This window comes from Helianthus annuus, chromosome 9 (assembly GCF_002127325.2).
Source record: "Helianthus annuus cultivar XRQ/B chromosome 9, HanXRQr2.0-SUNRISE, whole genome shotgun sequence".
In the NCBI taxonomy this organism is placed as follows: domain Eukaryota; kingdom Viridiplantae; phylum Streptophyta; class Magnoliopsida; order Asterales; family Asteraceae; genus Helianthus; species Helianthus annuus.
In genome coordinates, this window is record NC_035441.2 from 179,371,448 (window position 1) to 179,387,344 (window position 15,897).

At 34.6% G+C, this 15,897-nt stretch overlaps 1 protein-coding gene across 1 annotated transcript; it reads left to right on the forward strand.

Moving 5' to 3' along the window:
• Positions 1 to 7,516: 7,516 nt before the first annotated feature.
• Positions 7,517 to 8,640, forward strand: LOC110879846 (high-affinity nitrate transporter 3.1-like). The gene is made up of 2 exons (XM_022128378.2): positions 7,517 to 7,717; positions 7,793 to 8,640. The coding sequence occupies exons 1-2, from the start codon at positions 7,588 to 7,590 to the stop codon at positions 8,275 to 8,277; spliced, it is 615 nt and encodes a 204-aa protein (XP_021984070.1). The 5' UTR covers positions 7,517 to 7,587; the 3' UTR covers positions 8,278 to 8,640.
• The last annotated feature ends 7,257 nt before the right edge of the window (positions 8,641 to 15,897 follow it).

Consider the following 15,897-nt stretch of genomic DNA (forward strand, 5'->3'; position numbering starts at 1 on the left):
TTTTAAAATAGTTGATTTAATCGACGCTGAAACAAAAAAATTTTTTAAACTTTTTATATTGTAAAAAACAAAAAAAAAACAAAACTTTTTTAAAAATAAAAAAAAAACGATTTTTAAAGGCAAATAGTTAATTTTTAAAAAACAACAACTTTTTATAGTGTAAAAAAGAAAAAAAAACTTTTTTTAAAACCTAAAAAAATTTCATCAAAAAAACAAATCTTCAAAAACCATCCAAAAAACCAACCCAAAACCCACCAAAACACCCCTCATTTCAGCCAAAAAAAACTTCCAAACGGAGACGCCTCGTATAGACCAAGACCCCGCGTATAGGGTTCCTTAAACAACGTGCCTGACACCCCCTGTACACCCATCGAATTCAGTGCATGGACGCCTCGTATAGGTCTATACGAGGCGTCTAGGTTTGCAAAAGTGTGGATTTAGGCGCAGTGGGTGTCCGGATAGATTGGCCCCATAATAATAATAATCAATAATGATTCTCTAATCTCCGGCAATAATCTTCTATTGGCATAATATATTGTTATACCTAGGCATATCCATATTTTAGAGCACAATAATTGTAGCCTCTTTTTTAACAGAGAACAATACATATATAAAATAATTATTTATCAGCGATCCCTTAAGGTAGGTGTTGACTATTTACAAGGTAATAAGAATACAACTCAAAAAAAAAAAAAAAAAAAAAAAAAAAAAAAAAAAAAAACATGACGAAAAAGACAGTCACACCCTATGATTTGTACTTTAGAGTTGTCATACTTTCGGCACATTTATACGAGCAATAATTACAAATAGTTAAAAAAAAATGTCAAATTTTGTAATGTTAAACAAAAGCGAATTGAATCTAAAAATTTTTAATCTGGTAAAATAAATTTTAAAGATTTTTTTAATAAATTATATGAACAAAAGGGAACACGTCAAAAATAAATCAATAATGTAAGCTCATATAATTCATATGCTTTAAAGGTCTACATATTTTTTATATATATACTAAATATTTGGTTTCAATTAATTAATATTTGAGGTTCCTTTGTCACGTTATCTTATTTAATTTTAATTTCTAAATTTTAAAATGAAATTGTATTATCATATTATCATGTTAAATTGACATATTAGAATAATTTTCCTAAAACTGATTTTATTATTATCAATGATAATCCTTTATATGTTATAGAATATAACAAACATGGATACGGACTTTTTAAAATAAACATAAAAGTTACCCAAATTCAATTATGTTATATTATTATTGGATTACTACGCGCAATAGTACATCATATATTTTTTTTGGATCACATTGAGCCTTAAGGGATCGCAACGGGCAATAGTAGATCATATGTGTCTTAAGGGACCAAATTGGCCGTTAATAGATTACTATGCACAGTAGTATATGATTATATGTCTTAACGGAATATATTGTGCCTTAATGGATCACAAGTGACAATAGTAGGCCATATATGACTTAATTGACCATTTTGTGACTTAATGGATTACTACGTGCAATAGTATGTCATATATGTCTTAATGAACCATAATGAGCCTTAATGGATCATAACGTACAATAGTAGATCATATATGTCTTAACGGGCCATATTGGGCCTTAGTGGATCACAATTGTCAATGATAGATCACATATGTCTTAACGGACCATATTAAGCCTTAATGGGCCACAACGGGCAATAGTAGGTATTATATGTCTTAACATACCATACTGGGCCTTAATGGATCACAACGGGAAATATTAGGTCGAATATGTCTTAATGGACCATATTGGGCCTTAATGGATTACTACAGGTAATAGTAGATATTACATGTCTTAATGTATCATATTGAGCCTTATTAGTTTACTACGGGCAATGGGAGGTCATATAGGTCTTAATGGACCATATAGGTCTTATTGGATCAAAAAGAGCAATAGTAGATAGTATATGTCTTAACATACCATATTGGGCCTTAATAGATCACAACGGGCAATATTAGTTCGCATATGTCTTAGTGGATCATATTGAGCCTTAATGAATTACTACATGTAATAGTAGATATTATACGTCTTAACGTACCATATTGGGCATAGGTTTACTACGGGAAGTGGTAGATCGTATATGTCTTAACGAACCATATTGGGCCTTATTAGTTTACTACGGGCAATGGGTGATCATATATGTCTTAATGGACCTTATAGGTCTTATTGGATCACAAAGGGCAATAGTAGGTGATATATGTCTTAGTGTGTCATATTAGGCCTTATTGGATCACAACGGGCAATAGTAAGGTATACATGTCGTCATGGACCATATTGGGCCTTAATGGATCACAAAAGACAGTAGTAGATCATATATGTCTTAATGGACATCAATGAGCCTTAACGATTCACAACGAGTAATAATATGTCATATTTGTCTTAATGGACCATACTGGGACTTAATGGATCACAACGAGCAATAGTAGGTCATATGTGTCTTAATGGACCATATGAGGCCTTAATGGGTTAAAACGGGCAATCGTAGGTCATATGGGGCCTTAATGGATCACAACATCACAACGGGCAATCTATTAACACCTACGATTTGTCTCTGTTAATCTTTATAGTCATTAAACAAAACCTAAATCTTAGCCTGAGTCAAAACAAAATTATTTGTGTACTTATTAAAATATTTTAATATTTATGTTCTCTAGTTTGTTATATATTTTATTAATCATTTTTCAATACTTATTTTCTTGATTTTTGCTATGGTTTTTGTTACGGGTTTTACATACTTATTTCTGTTACAAGCCGGGAGTCTCACTGAAAGCAATCTCTCTATTCCTACGGGGTAGAGGTAAAGCTGTCTACATCTCACCCTCCTAAGACCATAACTTAGCTTTGCTATTGATGAGATTTATTGAGTATGGTGATGATGATGATTTGTCAAATTTGCTATGGAATTTGCTAACGGTGTTATTAATTTGTTTCTAAATATTTTTTTTCTCGATTTTGCAACGAATTTTGCTACGGATGATGCTACAAGTTTTTTATGTTGGTTTTAGTTTTTTTTTTCTAGATTTTGCTACAACTTTTGCTTGGAATTTTATTTAATTGTTTTTTAAATATTTATATTCTCAACTTTGCTACAATTTTGCTACGAATTTTATCAATTTTTTTAGTTAATTCTCAAATATTCATTTTTATTGGTTTGCTACGTTATTTTAGTTTATATTTGTTTCCTCAGTTTTGCTACGGATGTTGCTACTAGTTTTACTACGTTTGTTTTTTCTATATTTTGCTACGAATTTTGCTAGGCATTTTATTTAATTATTTTTTATGTACTTATATTCTCCACTTTGCTACATATTCTGCTACCGATTTTATTTGACTTTTTGTAGTTAGTTTCTAAATATTTATTTTATTGGTTTTGTTACGGATTTTGCTACGAATTTTGCTTCGTTATTTTTTCTATATTTATTTCCTCAGTTTTGCTACGGATTTGCTACGGATTTTGCTACGTATTTCATTTGCGACGGAGTATTCGTAGCAAAACGGTAGCAAAAGGTATCCGTAGCTAATTTGTAGCAAAATTTGCGACCGATTTTAGTCCGTAGCAAATTTTCATAGCAAATGCCTCTTTTTGTAGTAGTGATTCCAGTCTGGTTTGTTTGTTTGTCGATATATTCAGACTTTCAAAATATTCATTCAAAAATTCTGTCTTAAACTTCTCATGTTCCGATTCTTTACTAATCATATATTGGTTTTCTAATATTCCGATCTCTTCTTCCTTAGTCATTCCGGTTAGATCACTTTTCTTGTTAATCAAAGGAATGCTAAACGTGGGAAATAACTTGCACTTATCTCCGATGAATTTCACCGTGAAACCTTGAGTAATTAACTGATCTAGACTTAGCACATTTCTGTCTATATCCGGAGTGTATAATACACTCTGAATACGGATTTTCTCCGACCCAGACATAACTTCGACGACCCATATACCCCTTATGAAGAAAAATTGATTTTCTCCTGTTTTTGTTTCAACACCGGACATGTTCTTTATTCGTTTAAACATATCTAAATTGCCAGAATAATGACGTTTGAGGGTTTTACTTACGTACCACATCTCTAACCAGAATCCTCCATCGGTGCCAACCACAATATACTCCATTCTTTGATCGCTTTGATGATCAAGATCTGCATTTTGTTGTTGTTGCATTCCGGTGTCAATTGCAAGACGAAGCAGTTGTGTTTCCTCATTATTTTCTTTCATCTTGCATGTTGAGATTTGGTGACCAGGTTTGTTGCAGTAATAACATCACCTCTGCAACCATCTTCGTTCTCTCTTCTCGTCGGAACAATGTTTACACGGTAATGTGGATGAAGTTGGCCTGAGATCTGCATCGCTTTCGCTAGTAGCTTTGATACCACTTTGTTGAACATCAAAATGATTTGCAGCGGAAACATTATGAATCGTTGTTTTCACTATTAAGTGTTTATTGATCAATGTGCAGTAACGAAGTATCGGAAAAATATGGACCATCTTGGAAGTTTAAAATTGTCTTGGTACCGGTTATTATTCCCGGCAAGACATATATATATGTCTTCATATTTGACAGTTTTGAGCGGTTAAATTTGGAGGGAAAACCACCCTTTGAACCTGTGCCTTCCAACCAACACAACCACTCGAATGTATCGGTTATTACATACATACAAATATAAGTCAAAATAGGCTAAGTTATATACATAACTATTCGAATAAATATATATAGATATAATTATGTTTATACATTCTAATATATAACTTGCTTCAACCCAAACTTGTATCGACCCGTTACCCAACTTTTCCCGGCGATCGAGCTTGTATCGACCCATACTATAACTTTGCTTCAACCCAAACTTGTATCGACCCGTTACCTTCAACGTTTCCCTTGCTAAAGGTTTAGTAAACATATCGGAACCATTATCATTGGTATGAACCTTTTCAAGTTCAAATAGCTTGTCTTCAATGGCATCTCTAATCCAATGATACCTAACATCAACATGTTTTGTTCTTGTGTGAAACATAGCATTTTTCGCAAGGTGAATAGTGCTTTCATTATCACAAAGGACCACACAACGTTGTTGCATAAAGCTAAGCTCTTGCATAAATCTCTTCAACCACAATAGTTCTTTGCATGTTTCTGTTGCTGCCGTATACTTAGGCTCTGTAGTAGACAAAGCAACACACTTTTGCAGTCTAGACTGCCAAGACACAGCTCCCCCTGCAAAAGTCATACATATCCATGTGTCCTTCTAGAAATGTTATAAAACTTGTTCATACATATCCAAGTTACGGTCTTTATGCGGTTCATTCTTTGCTAACCGGGTTCGGAGGACCCATGCGAAAGACTCCCAACAAAGGTGTAGCCGGATGGCGCGAGTGGCGCCCACCTTGGCGCATCGTAGAAATTGCAATACATGCTATGGTACGACTTGAATGGCGATCACGGTGGGACCATCCTTTGGAAGAAGCGACTCCAAGAAGTTATGGCTTGTTAGCGCATCAATTACCTTCTTTTCGACTTGAGGACAAGTTGATTTTTCGGGCCAGAAGTATTGATACAAACCTGCTAATTCAAATCTGGATGGGCTGAATTTCAGGAGAGTCAAAGTCAAAAGGCTGAATTTAGGGGCTGAAGTTTAGTAAGTAACTCTTTTATTTTTCATTTAAGTATTTCATTTCATGTTCTAGTTTGTCATGTTTTCTTTATTTGGATTATCTAGTGTTTTTGTATTGGAGACTAGCCCGTCTCGAATCGGGCCAACTATCTTAATATTTCAATAAATCAACCTCTTGTTTTCGTGTATCTATCATAGGTACTGTGAATAGAGTAATCTTTTACGTATCATATCTACATCATGAACCCCTCAAGAGTTGACAAAAATATATAGTGTGACGTACCTTTGTTTTGCAAGCGTAAGCTGACAGTTGACAAAAAACCTACTAATTAATAATTTAATTAGGAAGCATAGATGAATTTACAGTAAGATTAATTTGAACTTGGATGCTTGAGATTAGCATGAGGGTAGTGAATAGAGTAATCTTTTTACACATCTACATAAAACAATCTAGAAATAGCATCATCCCTTTACTTGTGAATCGGTCCATTCAGGTTGTATTTTATCTGCAACGCGTCTAATTGGAATGGGTAAACTGGGTCCATTGAGTTGAAATTCACCCAGAATCTATTTTTAATATATTCCAGTTCTTTTACTCAAAGATTGGGATTATTACTGTAATAATAATACGGTCAGTAATTTATAAAAAAAAAAATGAAAAAACAGACAAAAAAGTGTTAGTGAGACAAACTAATTCCACTCGGCCCGTTTTGACCCTTTACCCAACTGCTCATCTTCCCACCTCTACTCGCAACAGCTGAAATATAAAATGAAGCGATGTACCTTCAGTTAACTTTTTCTTTTTTTGCAAGCCAATGAGTCATTGAAGTACACAGTGCATAGTTGACAATATATATGATAAACCTAATAATTGTAAAATTAAGAAGGAAAGAAACTCATATGCTTAACCACATTAAAATCATAAAAAAAAATCATAACTGACTCACCAATTTAATTTCTTACTACTAATAGAAGGATTTATTAAACTTGATTATATTTATGATATGTAATTGTATTTATACTTATATAACTTAGGATTCGGGACATGATGATAAGCTATGGTGGGTGATAAGCGGGTAATTCGAAAAACTGTCTATTGACAGTTTCTCCCGCCAAAACTTAACCGCCATGTTCATTGGTATAAATAAGACTGGTCCGGCAACATTCTCCGGCACCAAGACATTCAAAACTGTTCGTTCTTGTCTGTCCATTCGTTCAATCATACTGCCTTAATCATGTCTAACAATTCCACTTTCACTATCAAACATTCCGAAACTCACCATAATGAAGATGATGATTATCGGCTTCCGCCAACAACTACTTTGTATAATATTGAGTTATTATATACTTCTACTGGTGGACGGAAGAGGGCATTCACATGACTATAACACATAGCAGCACTCAGTATGAAGTTATAAAAATCCACATTTAATACTGCTGCAGGGTGTCTTGATTAAGAAGCAGCAAGTTTGCAATATTTCTTATGGATGATAGGACATAACTATAAGAAATATTTATGTTGCAAGCTAGAGATAAGTAGGGGATCTAAAGAATATAAAAACACCTTGGCATTAGGGAATCTGCAGTGTATGATAAGTTACTATTGGTTAACTCAACCTCTGAACATGGTCAAGAGTTATTCTACCAGATAAATAGGAACAAGTTAGTATATATTAATGCAACTGTTATATTAAAAAACAATATAGCATAGCACAGGTTGTCTGTATTTGACTTTCTATTTTATTAGTTAAATTTTGTATGAATTTTAAAGATGATTTAAGAGTATTTTATTTCTAGCCACGTCGGTAGATATCTTTACGTTGCATCACCGAGCTCTATATATAGCTGCACAAATGCCATAATCTTATCAATATCATCAGAATCATCCTAACCAAACTGCATTCAATTTAGGTCAAACATATTGAGGTTTAAAAGTCAACACATCATCAATGAAGGTTCCTGCTGGTTTCCTGGTTGTTTCACTATTGCTCTCATGTTTCACAGCTACAAGCTATGGTGTATACTTCTCTTCCCTTAAAGAGACTCTTGAAGTTACTGCTTCACCCTCAAAAGACCAAGGTTTGATAAATCTTTTATTTTTAATTTTACTCAAACCATGGTGAATGTGATTAATATAACGTTTGAGTTTTGCAGTTCTCAAGGCAGGGGAGGACACAATCACAGTGACATGGAGATTCAACCAGACCTACTCAGCTGGGACAGATTCGGACTACAAGACCGTAAAAGTCAAACTTTGCTACGCACCAATTAGTCAAAAGGACCGATCTTGGAGGAAAACAGAAGACCGTTTGAAAAAAGACAAGACCTGCCCACACAAGATTGTGGCTCGCCCATACGCTGCTTCAAACAACTCATTTACGTGGACTGTCGAGAAAGATATACCTTCTGGAGTATATTTTGTGAGGGTTTATGCACTTAATGCTCATGATGAAGAAGTGGCATACGGCCAGAACACAGATGCTCATAAGGTTAACAACTTGTTCAAGATCCAAGCAATCACAGGTCGCCACGTGTCACTTGATATTGCGTCGGTCTGCTTTTCTGCTTTCTCCATAGTCTCATTGGCTGGTTTCTTTTACATGGAGAAGAGGAAAGGAAAGTCATCCCAACAGAAATGAGATTTTCTTCTGCATACTTCAATACCGAAAAGAGAATCCTACTTTGGTTTTATAACTAAAAGATGGTTGCTTGCAATACCCTCTAAATACTATTTGTTTCGTTAAATATAAAGGAAAGCATACTCTCTGTTCATGTCTGATGAATAGTGTGTTCTAAACCTGGAAGTGAAGTGCTAGCTAGGCGCTAAGTTATTATTTTTAAACTATTTTTCTGTTGAGATGATTAGGTGTAAATTAGTCTATAGTTATCTCTTACAAATTAAGTTACGGTTTAATGTTACTTTTGTAACCAGTAGCCTATAAGAGGCAGCGGTTGTATTTTATCTTCAGATTCGACATGAATCACAGAATCGTTTCTCCCCATTGTTCTCTCATATAATTTTACAAAGTAATAGAGAATAGTTTAATAATGTTTTTTCTTTCAGAAAAAGAGAGAAAGAAAAATGCTCTTATTGTTCTAAATCCATACACCTAGCTTTTTTTTCAGGACATGCATATTGGAAATGACTATGTGAACTAAACAATGAAAATCGGACAAATAACTGTAATAAATTGAGCTACAGCAGTGATAATTGACTACAAAATAAACATAGCATCATCAACCATACAGCAGTTAAAAAAAATGGAGTGACGTGCCGTGTGAGTTGATGCGTTCATTTAATTAGAAAGAATATCGCATGCTGATGAGCCGCTCAAGTACATGACAGATAGTTGACACAAATCAACTTGGAAACGAATACGTATACTTCACCGCATTAAAGTTATTTCTATGTGATAAACTCTGAGTTATTATATAGTTATACACTTATATATTACTGCTACATGGAAGAGTGCATTATCTTTTACCCATACACCGTACTTCACATAATAATCAAAATTTATTACTGCCGTAAGCTATCTTGATTCAATAGCAGGTGTGCTATATTTCTTGTGAGCATAGAGAAGTTACTGTAACAAGAATATAATTCATAAGCTAAAGATAAGTATGTATACACGGATGGTAATCATCGTACTTCAGGGTTGAAATGTAAACCATGTACGGATGTACTACCGCCATTTTGTCACTTGGTGTTTACTTTTAAAATTAAAATGAAATCTCAAGAATAAAATATACCTCAGCATTAGGAAAGCTGCAGTATATGGTAAGTTAATCTTGGCTAACTCATTCAATGAACCGCCATCACAAGCCCAGACAAACTGGTCTTTTGAACATGGTTAAGAGTTGATCCACCTGATTAATAGAAACAAATTGGGCTATTTTATGCAACTGTCATTTAAAAAAAATCAATGTACTATTACGCAAGTGGGTGATTACTCATCTTCTGATCATCAGAACCAACATAAGCAAACTGCATAAAATATAGGTCAAACATATCGAGCTACAAAAGTCAATCAATGAAGGTTCCTACTGGTTTCCTGGTGTATTTTATTCTTGAGATTCCATTTTAATTAATTTTAAAAGTTAACACAAAGTGACAAAATGGCGGTACATCCGTACATGGTTTACATTTCAACCCTGAAGTACACCTGCTATTGAATCAAGATATTAAGGAACATGTTCTCTTCATTGTTTTGAATCCAGATGCCAAGTTATGAAAACTTGTTCTTCCTATATTACTAGCCATCTTTTTCAATGTTATTGTACAACATATGTGGATAAGAAAGTGGGATGGACTAATGTTTTCAAATTTATTTGTCTATTATGAGCTATATTTTAGAAGTAGAATATTCGACTGCAACGTAAGCATTAGGTAGTGCGAATAGACTAATCTTTTTACATATTATATCTACATCTTGAACAGCTCAGGAGTTGAAAATATAAATAGTGTGACGTACCTTTGCAGGTCTAAATTGATATTTGACAAGATTGTTAGACAAGTATGGTTAAATATATATAAGCTAGATATAATACATATTTATGTTACATATTAGATTAAGTGTTAATTAGGGTAGTATGTTTTATTTATTAATTTGAGGGCGGTTAACACATGTACGCTCCAAACATATATATACTTCCGGATGTATCTGTTTATCATTATCAATTCATTTTATGAACAATCCAAGATCTACAGAACCCTAATTACGTTCGAACATCTCAAGGAATTCCAACATAGTGGTATCAGAGCCACAACGATCCGAACATCGCTTCGTTCTTAAATCAACTACATACACGAAGGATCAAACGAAGATGAATCAGTCACAGGGAATTCAAACCCAAATTCCCAAACTCAATGGACCAAATTATTATCACTGGCATATACAAATGAAAGTGTTACTCGAATCGCAAGAATTATGGAATATCGTCGAAGATGGGTATCAAGAGTTGGGAAATAATCCAACAAATGAAGCAAATACAGTGTACCGAGAATCAATCAAGAAGGATAAACGTGCTCTGCACATAATGTTTCAATCGGTAAATGATACCGCATTCGAAAGGATCGCTATGGCAAATACATCAAAGGAGGCCTGGAACATTCTGTATAAATCATACAGGGGAGAAAACCGAGTAAAAACGGTAAGACTTCAAACTCTTAGATGTGAATTTGATGCGTTAAATATGAAAGATGGGGAATCTGTAGAAGAATATTTCAATAGGATAACCGTAGTAGTGAACCAATTAAGGATGAATGAAGAAAAAATTAGTGAACAACGAATTGTAGAAAAAATTCTACGTAGCATGACTCGAAATTTTGAGTCGGTTGTTATCACTATAGAGGAAACTAAGAACTTAGAGAATATCTCCACCGAAGAATTAATGGGAATTCTGCAATCACATGAACTACGAATGAAGAGATACGAAGATCCTCCGATTGAACATGCATTTCAGATTCAGAATGCAAATCAAGATAAGTTTCGTTCAAATCGGAATAGTGGAATAGGAAGAGGACGCGGAAAATTCAGGGATCGACATACAAATTCTGTCAGATGTTATAATTGTCAAAAACTAGGCCATATCGCCAAGTTTTGTAAACAAAAGGAGGACAGCAGAAGTGCAGACAACATGTTGATCCATCAAGAAGACGAACCGGGCGAAAAGGAAACGGATGATTCAATGTTCATGATTCTGAATATGGAAGAAACAGTGAATGATGATCATTGGTATTTGGACAGTGGTTGCAGCAACCACATGACAGGAAACCGACACCTGTTCATAACAATAGATGAAACGATCAGAAAAGAGGTAAGAACGGGAGACGACAAAAAATTAGAGGTCTTAGGCAGTGGAGAAGTCATGGTTGTAATACAGGGACAAAGCAAGAGAATACAAGATGTATTTTATGTCAAAGGTTTGAAACATAATCTTCTAAGCGTGGGACAACTCATACGAAAAGGTTATATGGTTAAATTTCTGAAAGATAAATGCATTATAAAGGATATAAGGAACGAAACTTTGGGTATCATAAGAATGACAAGCAACAAGATGTTTCCCCTCAATCCGGGAAAGGATTTAACGTTAGCACTAACGATGACTATTAAGGAAACCTCTACACTATGGCATAAGAGGTATGGACATGTGAATCTAGATACACTAGCAGAAATGGGGAACAAAGAGTTGGTGTATGGTCTGCCAAAAATTTCGAGGGACATAAATATATGTGAAGGCTGTATATCCGGTAAGCAGGCAAGGAAAGTTTTTCCAAATAAAACAAGATGGCAAGCGTCTAAACCACTTCAACTCATTCATTCAGACATATGTGGTCCGATGAGAACGGAGTCAATCAGTGGATGCAGGTACTTCGTTACCTTCATTGATGATTATTCTAGGAAAACTTGGGTTTATTTTCTTAAACTCAAATCCGATGCATTGAGTTACTTTAAACAATTCAAAGCATTAACTGAAAATCAATCGGATCATAAGATAAAGACATTAAGAACAGATCGAGGAGGAGAATACTGTGGTAAATTATTTCAAGATTACTTGAAAGAGAATGGAATTCATCATCAACTCACCACCAGTTTCACACCCCAACAAAACGGGGTAGCCGAAAGGAAAAATAGAACGCTAATGGAGTTGAGTCGAAGTATGTTAAACATAAAGAACTTACCCAACAAATTCTGGGCAGAGGCAGTAGCTTGCACTACATATATATTAAATCGAACAGTCACAAAGACAAGACCAAATACAACTCCATTCGAAACATGGAATGGAAGGAAGCCAAATGTGGAGCACTTCAAAGTCTTCGGTAGTGTAGCTTATGTTCACATACCGAAACAAAAGTGGAACAAATTAAATGATAAAACGGAGAAGATGATATTCGTTGGGTACAGTGGAAATAGTAAAGGATATAAGTTGTTCAACCCTCTAACTAACAAAATCACTATAAGCAGGGATGTGATATTTGACGAAAATAAAAGGTGGGTCATCAAAAACGAACCAAACGAGACTCCATTCATGATAATAGAGGACAACACGATACTGATGAATCAAAGTACAAGTGATCAGATTCAAATCGATGAGGATCATGAATCAACTTCTGCCCAACAAGAAAGCATTGTAGATAATATGAATGCAACCCCCGGAATGTCTGCATCACAGCAAGCACAACCAAGTCAAGACAGTAACGAGTTAGATCTTACATCAGGTCAAAATCAGCCTAATGAAGAAACCTCCTCTACCGATTCTGAAAATGAAATCATCCGTACAAGAAGCATCAACAGTGTGTATAGAGACACAAGGGAGTTAACTAATGAGGAGATACTACAAAAGTATAATGAAAATCAAGTAATAAACTTCGTACTCTATACTAGTACAGATCCTACAACATACGAAGAAGCTAGTAAAGATGGAAAATGGATTGACGCAATGAACAAGGAAATGGAGTCAATCTACAAAAATCAAACGTGGGATCTGGTTGATCCCCCAACAAATCAGAAACCTATAGGAGTCAAATGGATATACAAGACAAAATATGATGAGAAAGGAAATGTAGATAAATACAAGGCTAGACTGGTGGTAAAAGGATATAAACAGAAATTCGGGATCGACTACCAAGAAGTATTTGCACCAGTTATTAGATTTGAGACAGTGCGTCTAGTGCTGGCCCTAGCAGCTCAAAACGACTGGTACTTACACCAAATGGACGTAAAAACAGCATTTTTAAACGGGAAACTGAAGGAACAAGTATATATAGATCAACCTCAAGGATATATCAAACCAGGAGAAGAAGCCAAGGTATGTCATCTAAAACGAGCTCTATACGGTCTAAAGCAGGCACCAAGAGCCTGGTACAGCAGAATAGATACATACTTCATACAGCATGAATTTAAAAAATGTACATACGAACATACATTATACATCAGAGATGCCATAGACGGAAAGTTGATAATATGTCTATATGTGGACGACTTAATCATAGCAAGTAACTCCATGAAGTTAATATCTGAGTTTAAAAATGAGATGAAGAAGGAGTTTGAGATGACAGACATGGGAAAACTACATTACTTTCTTGGCATGGAAGTTTCGTATGAAGATGGCAATATAATCCTATCACAAAAGAAATATATGAAAACTTTACTTGAGAAATATAGAATGAGTCAATGCAATACAGTTTCAACTCCGATGGAATACGGATTGAAATTATCAAAAGAAGATCCGGAAGAATTCATAGATGAAAGGATGTATAGAAGCCTAGTAGGGAGTCTAATGTATCTGACAAACACTAGACCAGACATAATGTTCGCAGTAAGTAAAGTAAGTAGGTTTATGGAAGCACCAAAACGAAGTCATTGGGAAGCAGCAAAGCGTATACTCAAATATGTGAAAGGAACTCTAGATCAAGGGGTTACATACTCTAAGGGTGGAAAGCAGAAACTGATAGGATTTAGTGATAGTGACTATGCAGGAAATGTGGATGATAGTAAAAGCACATCAGGATACATCTTTCATCTAGGATCAGGACCTGTATCGTGGCAATCAAAGAAACAAAAGGTAGTTGCCCTATCTTCAACAGAAGCAGAGTATATGGCTCTTACCTTAGCCGGATGTCAAGCAATATGGCTAAAAGGAATACTAGATGAATTACAAGGAAAAGGCAATTATCCAATACCTATTTATTGTGATAATAAGTCCACTATATGTCTGGCCAAGGATCCAGTATATCACGGCAAGAGCAAGCATATACGCGTCAAATATCACTTCATAAGAGACTTGATCAAGAGAGACGATGTAACTATAATATTCTGTGCAACCAAAGATCAATTGGCAGATATTATGACCAAAGCACTGCAGCCAAAGGATTTCTTACGTTTAAAGACTTTACTGCGCATGATGCTCTGATGATCTAGCTTACGGGAGGGTGTTAGACAAGTATGGTTAAATATATATAAGCTAGATATAATACATATTTATGTTACATATTAGATTAAGTGTTAATTAGGGTAGTATGTTTTATTTATTAATTTGAGGGCGGTTAACACATGTACGCTCCAAACATATATATACTTCCGGATGTATCTGTTTATCATTATCAATTCATTTTATGAACAATCCAAGATCTACAGAACCCTAATTACGTTCGAACATCTCAAGGAATTCCAACAAAGATATGTAACAATCCTACTAATTTAAAAATAAGCTGTGAACATGGATGAATGAGCGTAAGATTAATTAGAATTTCGGAGCCTAAGATAAGCATGAGAATAATGAATAGAATAATCTCATACGTATCTACATCAAAATTTCAAACATAGCATCATGTAACCTTGCCGCTAGAGGGGGTCAGAACTCAGAACCAGTTACTTGTGAATGGATCAATTTGGGTTGTATTTTATCTGCAATGGGTCAAACGGAAGCAGGTAAAATGAGCCCAATGACCAGAAATTTGCCCGAAAACTATTCTTCGCACAAACATCCTCCTAGATCTTTTTATTCAATGATTTAAACTAATGTTGTAATAATATTGTAGTTGTAGTCTTGATTAATGTTCTAATTATTTACAGAGAGTTTTAAAAGTTGACAAAGAAAAGTGTCCACAAAACCGAACCTGTCTCGACCCGTTTTAACTTGTTAGCCCACCGCCCATCTTGCCACCTCTACTTGCAGTAGTTGAAATTAAAAATGGAGTGACTTACCTTTAATTTGGAGGGGTGAATATGTGTGTTTTATTTATAAAATAAAATAAATGCATGCCAGCATGCCACCGAGTCATTGAAGTACACCATAGATAGTTGACCAAATATATGATAAACCTACTAATTATAAAATTAACAAGGATAGAAATCCATAATACTTATACTACAACTCTTGAACATGATCAATGTATAGCGTTACGTATGATAACTCTTGAACATGATTAAGAGCTATTCCACCACATAAATAGGTCAATTCCAATATATTTATGCAAACTATAAATGAAAGATACTTTAAATTCCTGGAAGACAGGTAGGTAGCTTAAAGTTGACTTTTAATTACAGAGGTTTTATTTTATAATGTATACAAATTAATTTAATATATCTGGATTAGTTGATAAATATCATACCTTGCATTATGGGGATCTATATATACCTGCTCAGAATCCAGATGTTAATCCATCTTCTCATCATCTTATCATCAGAGATAAGATAAGCAGGTTGCCCTTTTAGATTTTAAAAGTCAACCCATCATCATCTTTATCATCATCA

Coding starts and splice junctions, on each gene's coding strand:
- LOC110879846 (XM_022128378.2), top strand. CDS start 7,588: ATGAAGGTTCCTGCTGGTTTCCTGGTTGTTTCACTATTGCTCTCATGT. Junction 7,718..7,792: donor TTCACCCTCAAAAGACCAAG/GTTTGATAAATC, acceptor TGAGTTTTGCAG/TTCTCAAGGCAGGGGAGGAC.